This window comes from Anabrus simplex, chromosome 1, assembly GCF_040414725.1.
Source record: "Anabrus simplex isolate iqAnaSimp1 chromosome 1, ASM4041472v1, whole genome shotgun sequence".
Classification (NCBI taxonomy): Eukaryota; Metazoa; Arthropoda; class Insecta; order Orthoptera; family Tettigoniidae; genus Anabrus; species Anabrus simplex.
Window position 1 is genome coordinate 353,685,103 of NC_090265.1, and position 14,006 is coordinate 353,699,108.

At 37.8% G+C, this 14,006-nt stretch overlaps 1 protein-coding gene across 2 annotated transcripts in view; it reads right to left on the reverse strand.

Annotated features, from left to right (window-relative positions):
• Nucleotides 1-14,006, reverse strand: part of su(f) (cleavage stimulation factor subunit su(f)) — a 455,931-nt gene that overhangs the window by 113,442 nt on the left and 328,483 nt on the right. For both annotated transcript variants that reach the window (XM_067142809.2, XM_067142802.2), the window contains exon 9: nt 12,099-12,345. In XM_067142809.2, coding sequence (XP_066998910.2) covers nt 12,099-12,345 — 247 coding nt within the window. The remainder of the gene's footprint in view (nt 1-12,098; nt 12,346-14,006) is intronic.

Below are 14,006 nucleotides of genomic sequence, written 5' to 3' on the forward strand. Positions count from 1 at the left end.
TAATTTCTGGAGTAGAATTCAAACAGAAACTGCCTGAACACTAAGTATTCAACTCACTAATTGTTTTTATTATCTCCTGTAAAATTCATACTTTGTTGCTTACGATACTTTGCCTTTGCAGGGATGATATCTTCCTGTCACCCTTCTTAAAAATAAGTATTATTACTCCTTTCCTCCAGTCATTTGGTATTGATTTTTCTTTCCAAATACATCTAAATAGCCTATTCAGCCACTGCAGACCAATGAGTCCTGTTGCTTTTATCATTTGCACACACAGTTCATCCAATTCTGCTGCTTTTCCCACTTTCATTTGTTTGAAAGCAGTTTCCACCTCTATCACTCCTTCTCACATTAAGGAGTTCATCAAAGTAGGGATGAATCGCAAACGGAATTGCGAAGAGTCAAGACTGCCGTCTCTAGAACCGACACTCTCGACTCCAGTGTCTATTCCGTTGATGCACTAACGCCATCTATCAACAGTTTCTTGAATTGCTTGGATTTTTAATTCCAAGTCCCTCTCCTGAGAATCCCCTGATAACTTGAGGTAATGATAAATGTAAGAACAAGGAGAAACAAACATTAAATATTGCAGGTTATAAATCTCATTCCATATTGACAGTTGTCACTTTACAAATAAAAGTATTTCCATCTAACAGATGAGTTGATTTGTATTGATAAGGATGATTTTATAAATACTTTTATTTGTAAAGTAACATTAAATATAGTTTCCAATTAACATTGTTAATAATAATAATAATAATAATAATAATAATAATAATAATAATAATAATAATAATAATCTGACAGTATACTTTTAAATAATTGCCTATACGAATTTCAATGATATAAAACAAAAAAATCGGCAAATGCATAACGTAAGATTTTACAATAAATATTTAACCAATTATTGTGCCTCATAATAGCAGGCCCCACAGTCTAGTGAAAGTGTGTCTGCATGATTCCAGCTAGATCAAAAATGTTCAGCTGGATCCGAGGGCTGCTTCGAGGTCCACTCAGCCTGTACGGTTATCTGATTATAATTGAGGAGATAACCGACAGTGAGGTTGCGGCTCCAGTCTAGAAAGCCAAGAATAATGGCTGACAGGATTTATCGAGCTGACCAAGAGCCATGTCGAAGTGTGTAGGCCTTCGAGCTGAGCAGTGGTCCCTTGGTAGGCCAAGGCCCATCAGGGCTGTCATGCCAAGGTTTTTTTTTTTTTTTTTGGGGTGTAATAATAATGATAACAATAGTAATATATTCTGGCTGAATGTTTGCCAACCTGAAATTGAACTACATAAAATAAATGACTGGTAAATGCATTCAGTATAATAATATGGCACATTTTGACCAATTATTGTTAATAATAACATCATATTCTGACAGAATACTCTTAAACAATCGCCAACATTTATTTTCACAAGATAAAATGAAAAACCGGTGAGTGTATAAAGAATCTATATACTTAAAACACTAGGCTGATTTTTGTTATCGCGAGTTTGAGAGAATGGCTGAACCCATTGACATCGTAAAGCATTCTGACGAAAGCCCTTGGTCTGTAGATTAGCAGAGTGTCTTTAAAAGCATAAACATTTCTTGCCATATATTTTTAAATTGTTAAAGAAAAATGTAGTATTTTGATTGGCCAAAGTGCTCGCCAGTACTTCAAGGCCACCTGCTGGTCCAATGCCAGGCATGTTTGTGACAGGAATTCTAAAGGGCGCACATGCATGATATGACGTTTCCTCGCTGTATGTAGTCTACAAAACTGAGCGGTCAGCTATAGACCCGTGGTTTGTCAAGAGTATTTCATTGATGGTTATGAATTTCATGTTTTTGGTCCGTATTGAACTGAGAATAATATATAAGTAATAATAATAACAATGTAAACGTTTCCACCTTTTCAATACTACAATATATTCACAAAATTACAAATTACACGGTACTAGTTTCGACCCATCTAGGGGTCATCATCAGCCGTATTGGAGCAAAGATCATTTGTGACTACACAAACATTCATCATCATCATCATCATCATCATTTTGCAGCTCCAGTTTCCCTGGTGTGGTGTTCAAACGCTGACCATTTCTTTCTGTCAGAGTAGAGTTTCTGTTCCTCTACCTCTTCCCATTTCACATTTTGGAATTCCTACTGGTCTCTTCCCCGTCACTTCTTTGTTACAAACATTGTCCACTTAATTTACTGTCATGGAAACCAGAAGGATTGTATGTATACTAGGTGATGAAAATTTCATATTTAGATCGGTTTCATTTTGTTTATATCAAAATAAAAAACATTATCATGAGCTGCATTTGTACATTGTTGCAAAAATTGTTGCTGACTGGGATAATAAGTATTCTATTATTGGCTATCAGTCTTATCCCCTTCCCTTCAAAAAACGACATCATGGTTATGAAAGTCTCAGGACTCTGGATTATCAGCATCATCATTATTATTATTATTATTATTATTATTATTATTATTATTATTATTATTATATACACAGGGAGCCCCCATAGCTCAGGAGGCAGTGTGCCGGCCTCTCGCTGCTGGATTCTGTGGTTCAAATCCCCGTCACTCCATGTGAGATTTGTGCTGGACAAAGCAGAGGTGGGACAGGTTTTTCTCCGGGTACTCTGGTTTTCCCTGTCATATTTCATTCCAGCAACATTCTCCAATATCATTTCATTTCATCTGTCATTCAGTAATCCTTGCCCCAGAAGACTGCGACAGGCTTCGGCAACCAGCACAATTCCTGTCCTCGCCACTAGATGGGAGACTTCATTCATTCCATTCCTGACCCAGTCAAATGACTGGAAACAAGCTGTGGATTTTCATTTTCATTATATACACACAACTCATCACACTACTATCACAGAAGCATGCAAAAGTGAACACATCCCTCCATATGAGTTTAGAAAAAAATGTCAAAATATTCTAGTAATAATATGTTAGTAATAATTATTATCCATATATATTTAAAAAATTACTAAAAACAGCTTTGTCCTGTCTGTCCACCCATTATACTGGATTGGAATTTCCCGCTGGTGAATTGGCAGGCATTGATAGGACTCTAATTTCAGTCAACTTTGAGTAATCCTAAAATTAAATCATTAAATGACCATTCCAATCATTGCTGGTGAAGGATTTCCTTTGCTCACAATACATTCTGTACTTTGCTGGTTTCATAGAGTTAAGGAGTAACATCTTTACATAAACATATCAGCGAAGCTAAACAATTAAAAATCACGGAGACTATAGACAAACCTGCAATTTCAACCAAACTTGGTACACATATGACTTACTATTAGAAGAAAAAAAAAAAAAAAAAAAACTGTGGAGGTAAGACCCCCCCCCCCCCCAGCACCCCTAGGGTTGAGGGTTGGGAAGGAGTGACATGTAAAAATCGCTGAAAAATATTAGAGTCGGATCCATACTTTTCAGGATTGCTGAGATGAATTGTGACACTCTGAATGTTGTTTACCGAGCTCGATAGCTGCAGTCGCTTAAAATGCGGCCAGTATCCAGTATTCGGGAGATAGTAGGTTCGAACCCCACTGTCGGCAGCCCTGAAAATGGTTTTCCGTGGTTTTCCATTTTCACACCAGGCAAATGTTGGGGCTGTACCTTAATTAAGGCCATGGCCGCTTCCTTCCCACTCCTAGCCCTTTCCTGTCCCATCGTCGCCATAAGACCTATCTGTGTCGGTGCGACGTAAAGCAACTAGCAAAAAAAAAAAATTAATAATAATAATAATGTTGTTTAAGTCCAATTTCAGCATCCATTGGCATGAGAGTCAGAAGGTTGAAAAAGAAAATGTCCAAAATGTTCGAGATCAGTGTTGAATCCACAGTTCTCGGGTTTGCTAGGTTAATTGCGGACAGTTTGAATTGTGAGAACTATGGATAAATACATGCAATTATCACGTATTTTTATTAATTGTTTAAAAGGACCAGCTACTTCCCAGACAGTATGGTCTTCAACAAGGACAAACTTCCGTGCAAAACAAAATACCTAATCTAAAACTTTTAATTAAACACACAATAACTCTAAAACAACAAAATAGTTCATAAAATGTCAATCAATGTCACAATAAGGAAATCTACAAAAATTCCGTTGACACAAAATTAACAGGTACGGTAATATAAATCCTATTGAAGAAATTACTTGGGCAGTGCATGGAGCAATTTCATATCAAGACACATTATTTCACTTATTCATAATGAGCAGCATGGTTCCTCTAGTATTATTACAAATTTTACCAGTATTATTATAATAATCATTATAACATATTCAGCATATTCTGATAGAATACTCAATAACTGCCAATTTGGACTTAAATTACATATTTATGACAAACATAAAGCCAGTTCAATGAAAAATCTCTCCAGATGATATCACCACTCACAGTGAAAATATAAAAGTAATATACAATCTGCACTCATGACCCCACCAGAATGTGGAACAAGTGGTGGAAGAAGAATACGAATAAGAAGATGAGGCTGGTATCGTTCATAGCCTGGATGTGCCTTACCATCCCACGTGGAACATGTGTGAATGATAATTTAGGCATCATAGGTTTCGTTAAGGCTTCATTCACTGTGTTTATTTTAATGGTTTTATCCAGGTTAGAATTTTGTTTATTTTTCTTGGCTTTACCCATGTTAAATTTGTTTTCATCTTTCATGGTTTTAGTCATATAAAATTGATGATTTACCATCAATATCTGTTTACCATTTTCCTGACCTAGAGAAATAAAGACATGAAATTTAATGCCCGTGGTCTATTATGCCAATACTTTCTACCTTTACTCGTATTTAAACTATACCATAGCGCTTGTCTTCGTTAACGGCACTTCATTCTACAACACTCTTAAAATCCTACTGGGAAAATGAGTATAAACATGTTATAGTATTATTAATGTTATCTTTCCGTGTTCCGTCATGCGTGCAGCCCCGCAATGAGTGTCAGGTTAGCTTGGAGTCACAATGCTTCATGCAAACCGACCCCATCTTTTCCTTATCTCCTCTGGTTATGTTATTATCTCACCTTTTTACCTTTCACCTGCTTTGTATGGGCTCTTTTTTTCTCTTCCTTTTTGTTTTTTTGTTTTACAATTTGCTTTATGTCGCACTGACAGAGATAAGTCTTATGACAATGATGGGATAAGAAAGGCCTAGAATTGGGAAGGAAGCAGCCATGGTCTTAATTATGGTACAGCCCCAGCATTTGCCTGGTGTGAAAATGGGAAATCACGGAAAACCATCTTCAAGGCTGCCGACAATGGGGTTCGAACCCACTATCTTCCAGATGCAAGCCCACAGTTTCACAACCCTAACCTTTTTGCAAGTCCATATAGCATCCCTTTATTGCTATATATAATACATATATCCTCTTCCAACTTTTGTGTAAATCCTTCCCAGCTTTTCTTCTTTTACTTACTACTTTCTTGCATCTTTTCCATTTTCTGATACTTTTTTCTACTTTCTTCTGTTTTATCCCTATTCCATACTTGTCATGATTTCTTACATATCACTGCATTCCTTACCCTCTCATTCCAACATGGGATCTCTTTATCTTTCACTCTTTCAACAATTCTGCCACAAGCACTTTCTGCACAACTTACAAATGCCTTCTTGAGCATGTCCCATTCCACATTGACACCCTCCACCTCAGTTCTGGGTATGTGTTATTTCAATTTATATTGGAATTTTTCTCTTACTTCCATCTCTCTTAATTTCCATACTTTTATTTTCTTTTCTCTTATGGTTTCCATCTAAGGCTACCTCAAGCAAGGCTGCTACATCTAACAACTGTCTACAACTTGCCCTTTTGACCAAGAAGTGATCAATTACTGTTTCCCATCCATATACTGTAATTTTTCTGCTACTCTTCATCCTGACCTACGTATTCCCCACATTTACCCATTTCTCACACAAAAATCCACCAACTTCTCTCTCTCTTCATTTCTCTTTTCATAACAAAAAGTCCAATTACTTCTTCCATTCCTTTTCTGTCACATCTCACTATTGCGTTAAAGTCTCCCATGACAGTCACCTCTACATTTATTTCTCTCTCTCCAGTGTCTCCAGGAATTTGTCCATATCTTCTACGTAGCATCCAATCTGGGGTGCATACACCTGAATGAAATTATTTACTCCATTCTTTGACCTTAATTGTATCTTTATTATTCTATCGCTTATGTAGTCCACTTTATTTACATATTCATCCCAGGTCTTGTTGGTTATTATCCCGACTCCGTTCTTTGCCTTATGTCCTGCACTCCAGTAGAGAGTGTATCCCTTACTTAACTGCTTCTTTCTTTTTCCTCACTCGGTCCCATCATAGCTATATTCTCCTCCATGAAATCAATCACCTCTTCTGACTTCCCAGTCAGTGACATGAAGTTGATTATTGCCACCTTCATAATGTTCTCTAATGGTCGCCCACTTACAACAGTTTCCCCTACATAAGAACTGCACATTGCTTCCGGGGAATACCATAGCCCTTTCTGAAGCTGATTTAAAAGTGCCATTTTCATTTTATGGTTTTATTACAGTGTGATTGCAATTCCCATAGGCATTTTTGAGCTACTGCCAGCAGGTGATCAGGCTGTTCCTAACATGGAGTATAAACACACCCCTAACCTGAGATCAGATGCTACTCGATGGGTTGCAGTGACATTTCCTATACTAAGGGGACCATCACCTTGCCTAAGGAAATTCATTCCCCCAAAGCTGTTGGTCACCTTAGCGGAACAGGTTATTTACCGCCACCTGACACTCAGTACTGAGACGCTGGCTGTACAATCTACTCATTACCATAACGGGGTAACAGCCAGAGAGTACTGTTCCAAAAACTAGCGAAGTTAGTGAGAAATGACAGGATAAAGGAAGAAGTTGGACAAGACCAAACCTTAATGGAAATTGTTACTATAGAACATTTATGATAGTTTTGGGCATGTAATAAGAGCATTGAAAAGAGCTGCAGAACAACGGCTGCACAATCAGGTTGCTGTTAAAAGATCTGTTGGAAGACCTTGGGAGAGATAGCTAGACCAAGTAAAAAATGATGTAAAATTTACACAGGGCAGTCCTAAGACAAGAGTAGTACACAGAAAATCATCACTATTTTCCCTTAGTTTCCTAGATGTGATTTAAGAGCACTCTTGATAAAGATGATCATAGTACAATACCTACGGACAACACACCAAGACTTCAGAAACCTTATGATAGAAATAAAGAAAGTTTAAAGAGGAAAGACAGAAAAAAAAGAATCAGGAACATGTAATCCATAATCATGCCAAACTGAGATTTGAACCTTGAGGTGGCAAACATGCTGCATTGATAAAGGGTTAAAGAGTTGTGTAAGGGAATTAATCCTGAATCGGGACATACATACATACATACATACATACATACATACATACATACATTACATTACATTACATACATACATACATACATACGTACGTACGTACATACACACACACATATATTAGCTGCAGTGGCAGGTGCAACTCATATCTGAGTAAACATATTCTTCAGCAGTTTACATTTTCACACTCACAATTCTTTGTGAATATGTTTCATATGACTTAGTAGCCCAATCTTGGCATGAAACATACGTCCATACAAATCACATGGAATGGCTGAGGGAGGTCGGGGCTGAGCTTGATGGAGATTCCGTGCTTGTCATTTAGCCTCTTCATGTCTACGTCCTTCTTCTTCAAACACAGTAACTGATGTAGAAACAGTGTGGTGCAAAAGTGTACGATTCTCAGCAAGTATATCCCAGGATTGAGTGTTAATTCCAGCTCATTTCATAGTGTGCTTTAGCTGATCCTTGAAATGCCTCAAAGGGGCTCCGTGAAGACTTGTGCAAGAGCACAGGTCACCATACAAGAGTTGATGAGAAAGCCTGGTATTACTCATGCAACCGAAGTGTCCTATCCATCTGAGATGATGGCCAATGATGGTTCAAGAACTGCAAGGTTGGTGACATGGTCCACTCATTTGATGTTCAAGATCGATCTAAGTTTTTGCAGACGGAAGTGCTCTAGCTTTTTGATATCCTGATGGAACAGGGTCTACGTTTCACAACCATTAAGCAATGTTGATATGACAATAGCACGGTAAACCATGATCTTGATACGCACTGTAAGGTCCTTATTCATGAAGACATGATGGAATAAACATACAAAAGTTGAGTTGACAGCACCAATTCTCCTATCCACATCTTATGAGCTGTTAGTGTTTTTGAGAGGTTACCGGTACTTCTTAGATATAAGAAGTGGCCAACCTACTCCAGTAGAGACCAAAACGATCGCAAGCACTCTTGAAAGAACTGACAAACTATTGCAGCTCCTCAGGTACGAGAGGAGTTGCAGTAGCAGCATCATCTGCATGTTGCTATTCCGTAAAAGAGGTAATCTTAGTGAACTTTTGGGAGCAAAGTCTAGCCAGACTGAACAGTCCCCCAACACAGCGATATGTGACCTTTACAACTTGGTTGTCTGCAGATGTCCCATATAGCATGGCAGCTTGGTAAACAGTGAAGAATGTTGGAGCATGCGCCCGTCCGTCCATCCCTCTCCGTCCACCCATCTGTCCATCCATATGTACACATAAAACCAAACCCCATGGTGCAACAGCCATGAAGGGCCATGGCTTATCAAGCCATCGAGGTATTTTGCACATTGTAAAGCTGTTCAAAGTATTTTCCCTACCTCTGCAATATATCTTGCTTCTGTGTCATCACTTCCTCCTGTTCATTTTTAATGAAGTTAGCACCTTCACCTGGGTTTTTCTTCTTTTTAATCCACTGGAATAAGATGTTTTTGTTTCCAGTTGTATCTTCTTGCAGAGATTCAGTGAAATTTTGCCAGCATTTCTTTTTTCACTTCTTGAAGCACCTTGGAGCACTCCTTCTTGCAGTGCCTGTATTCTGTTTTGCATTCTGTTATTCTGTTTCTCAGCCATCTTTTCCAAGCTTGTTTCTTCCTTTTAACTATATCTTTTAGCCTGTCATTGCACCAGGGCGTATCTTGATCTTTCTTCCTTCCTGATACTCTTCCACAGGTCTTTTCTGCAGACTCGACCATGACTGTTTTAAAGTATGCCCATTCTTCTTCGACCCTTCTGATGTCTTCCTTAGGTATACTTGTTTTAATGTGTGTCTGGAACTCTTCATTTATTTCCTTCTCCTGCAATTTTCACACCCTTAGCTTTCTCTGCCTAATCTTTTGTATCTTTCCCATCTTTAACTTACCTATCACAACTCCGTGATCTCCTTTGAAAGATTCACTTGGGAGGGCTGTTGCTTCTGCCAACATTTTCCTGTTACCTTTCTCGACCAAAATGTAATCTATCAGAGTTTTGATTTTGTTATCCCAACTATATCTTGTTATCTTCTGACTGTTTTTCTTTCAAAACCATGTGCTACCAATGATCAACTCATTTCTTCTACAAAAGTCTACCAAAATATCTCCAGCCTTGTTTCTCTTCCCATATGCAAATGGACCTATAATCTCTTCATCTCCTTTTCTTTCCTGATCTATTTGGACATTCATGTCTCCTATGATCACAACCTGTTTGTCCTGTATATGGTCTTCCAGATATTCAAGGTGTTCCTCTAGATCAGTATCTGTATTTCCTGTTTGTGGAGCATACCCCCCTTGAATTATATCTGTAACACCAGTTTCAAGTCTCAATCTGACCTTAATTAACCTGTCATTTATGTTTTCCACCAATTGTAGGTATTCCTTTTGGTCTTTTCTAATTATCAGACCTACACCATTTCTGGCTTCTCTTCCTCCACTATAGTATAAGGTGTGTCCTTTCTTTAGTTTCCTCTCACCTTTCCCTTTCCATTTGGTCTCACTGATTCCCAACAATGCTATATCTTTGTCAACCATAAACACTACCATTTCTTCCACTTTCCCTGTTAGTGTCGCTACATTGATGGTCACTATCTTGATGTATTTGGTTTCTGGTCACCCATTTCTCACATTTCTCCCAGCATCACAAGAATTGCACGTCACTTGTGGGGAATGCCCTAGCATTTTGCACGTCGCTTGTGGGGAACGCCCGAGCATTTTCCAAGGCTTCAGTACACTTGTCATCATATAGGCTTTTATTACGAAGGATTTGCCACTCCCAAAGGCATTTTAGAGCTACTGCCAGCCGAAACTTGTAGGCCGCTCCTAACAAGGAGAACAAACGCCTTTTGTAGCCACTCCTCTGGAGTACAAATGCTACAGCTGATATGGGGTTTCAGTGGCATTCCTCCACTGAGGGCCCATTTCCCTTCTATAAGGACTCCTCCGCCCTTAGCCGTTGGTCCTTATAGTGGGTCAGGCTATTTACCGCCACCCAACACTCGGCGTGGAGACACTGGCTGTATGGTTTACTCCATTATCATAGCAGATTAATTGGCCAGACATATGTACAGTACATAAATATATAATAGAAAACTCCAAAATATGTAACTTACTACATATGTAATATCAAAATTATACACAAGTCTAAAATTATTGCTATTCAAAAATAGTTTATGAAGATTACTTTCATACCAAACTACACATTCAGTGAGTCAAAATAATTACTGATGCAATTCTCAAGTTAATCAAGGCATGAGATACTACAAGATATCTTTTCATGTTTCCTGGAGATAAGTTTTGTCAGCAACTGGAATTTCTTATACACCAGAAATTCTCACTTGACATCACTGAGGATTTGGCTAACAGTAGATAAACTGGCATAACTGGATTACTTGAAAGATTGCTTTGAATTTTTTCATGACTTGTTCACCATTAGTTTCATTGACAGCACTTGGTTTACTTTTTGCATCACAGATATCAACTGATTCCAGGAGTGAAAGTCCAGTAGTTGTTTATGCTTTCTGGAAACCAGTCGAAGTTGCAGTCTTAGAATATTCTGTAAGAATACTGCACATTCCTCACTGATGTTTTTATAGTTCTCTCTGCAATGTGTTTAATTAAACATTTGGTGTGGATGTAAATTTTATGTACTTATTTTTAATATGTAGAAATTTTGAAATACAGTATTTAAAAAAATGTAGTGTTAAAAATGAACACAATAAAACCTGTCTTAAACAGAATTGCAAGGGACTGGGACATTTTTTGTTACAGCCAGGTTTCTGTTTAATGAAAGTGTACTAGAAAATAGTGTAAATTCTCCATTTATTTACAACAGACACTTGAATACACATCAAACATTATCAGAACACAAAACATAGATACTTTTTCTTAGCGGTACAGTACTATACATTATCCAGTAGTCAAATAGAATTTTCTCAATTCAGTGAATTGATTGTCTGACTTTACACTAAAACTTTAGCCTCAGAAATTACAACAAACATACCTGCATAATTCCACCACAGGGTGAATTCCTGTAGCTCCTTTAATCTTCTGATGACATCTTGATAAGTCTTCAATCTACAATCAATCATTTCTCCTTTCTTGTTTTTCTTGTAGAGAGAACTACTGTACCACAGATGGTGAATACCAGGGATCTCCGAAACAAAGACAATGGGAAAGAAAGAATGTACTATGCTACACGCAGTACCTGTTCTTGCATCACAGACCATCCAGAATGTATAGGATGGTTAAAATATTGCTAAAGATCTGCTAGGAGGACTGGAAATTTTCCACTCAAGGGCATATTTTGGCTTCCTTTTCCATGTTAGACAATTTCCACCTAATCCAGAGTGATTTGGATTAGAGTTTATGTCCAAATCAAGAGACTGATGTAACTTCCCATTAAAGGCAAGTTTCTGCTTAATAGAGTATCTGTGTAAGACAGGTTTTACTGTACAATGACCTTAGCAGCCTAATTTGCCTACATTTTGAATTTTCAGACAGACACATGCAACGAAAAAAAAAAAAAAAAAAAAAAAAAAAAAGTAATTAGGGTACATAAAAATCAGCACCCTAATGATGAGAGTACAGCCATTTGATTTTGAAAAGTTTTAAATATAATAAATATGTATTATTCAATAGAAATAAAAGAAGGCATTTTTCTGTCAACCCTGTAAAGTAATAGGCATTTAATAATTTTATGTCTAGATTCTAACTTACCATTGAGATGAGAGAGATAGTCAATATAACATAAAATATATTCTGGATTATCCGAGAACTTCTTGAGACCCAATTCGAAGATCCTAAAGGCAATGTTCTTATCTTTACTGCAGTAGTATTCCATAAGTGCAGCAGCTACGAATACATGGAATCTTGAGCGTGAGTCCTCTCGAGCACGCTTGAAAACGGTGCGGGCAGACTTAATGCCTTCTGCACGCCGAGCAAACTTCATATATTGTACATATGCCTGTGGACAGAACAGAATTTTAAGCATTAACAACCCCCTTAGTGCAAAGGAATCTTAACTGCAGAGACAATACAAATATTGTGAAGCTATTGAATGCATGATAAAGGGGGGTGAGGTATTTTGCTATCTGATTTATGTGAGCAGCAAATGAAACCAATAGGCATTCTTCAATGAACTGTGTCACTAGTGTTATGTTGTGAATTGTGATACCCCATGGCAGTCCTGATGCGGATAGCCTCACTGCATGTTTTCATAATAATTCAACCACCTGCAAATACACAGCACAGCACAGCACAGCATTGCTCCAAGTAGGTTCCCCCCCCACACACACATGAATTGAATGATTATGCATATTCTTCCTTTGAACATCTATTTAGAATTTTAACTATTTTTATACTGTCCCTGTGACTAGTCAGTGCAGTGAGTCTACATGCAAGACAGTAGGCCTATGTAAGTTGCAAATGCTGAATGTGTTTTAGGAGTAATAAAAGAAGGAAACTTATTTTCTGACCTGTTAACAATCCCTCCAGAATTAAAGTGAATTTGACTGCTGAAAGTGACAACATAATACTGGTTTCACTCAGAGAAGAGTTTAAATGCCAAATATAACATATAATTATTTATTATTATTATTATTATTAATATTATTATCATCATTGTTGTTGTTGATTTTATTCTGGGATGGGCATGAATGGTGAACATGGTAACATAGTAAGTTAGAAGATAGATGAATTTTTTGCTTTTTACTCTTTCAATGTTTTCTTGTTTATTGTGTACCAGTTTATAATATGCATATAAAATTATCTTTGGGGTTGGATGTGTAAAGGAGGGGGAGGAATCTTTGTTCTGCAGATAATTATTATAAAGAAACCTGAGTCTGAGTACTACACAGCAAGATGTAGAGAGGGACTGTTTGGGCACCCTATGGAAGGACTGGCTCTGCAGTTCTCATGTCTTGCTGGTGCCAGAAACAAGTCTTGTCTCTGGTGTTCTGGAGAACATCAGAGAGTGTGGGAATGATGCCAGAATGCTTGGTTCTGGTAAGTTTCAAAGTGTTCTGGCAACAGTCAGGGGGTGCGAGAACATTCTAGCCTTGTGTTAAATATATGCGTAGTCTGCTCCGGTCAAATTCTGCACGTGATTGGCTGGCTGCTTCCCTTGTTTTGGATGGGTACTGCGTGCAAACTGGGGATGGGTTTATATCCTAAGACGCGATGTTAGTGCTTCAATTTGGATCTTGGTTAACAGTCAGAGCGTGCGCTATTCATGCGAGCTCTCGCTCCAAAGGGGAGTCTGGCCTGATGGGGATAAGGTCAATTTTATTTTCATTATTATTTCTTAAATTAGCTTGTTTCTCTTGCAGGAATTGTCAGGGCCAGTCTCGCATCTTCGATGATTTAACTTGGTTGAAATAGCGCTTTCAGCGCTGTGACGCATTTTTATTTGGAAGCAGGCACTTTTGCCATGTAAATCGTAATATAAAAGTAATGTCATACTTTTTTTTGTTTGCCTGTTTCCAGTAGAATGGGGCAAGCCCATTGAATTACGGGGATCTTCAATTCCGAAATAGGTTTTTTATTTACAGGGCCATGTCTTTAGAATCCCCTTGATGTCCATTAGCTTACTTGTTTTCTAATTTGTTACTGTTTGACCGTTGTTTC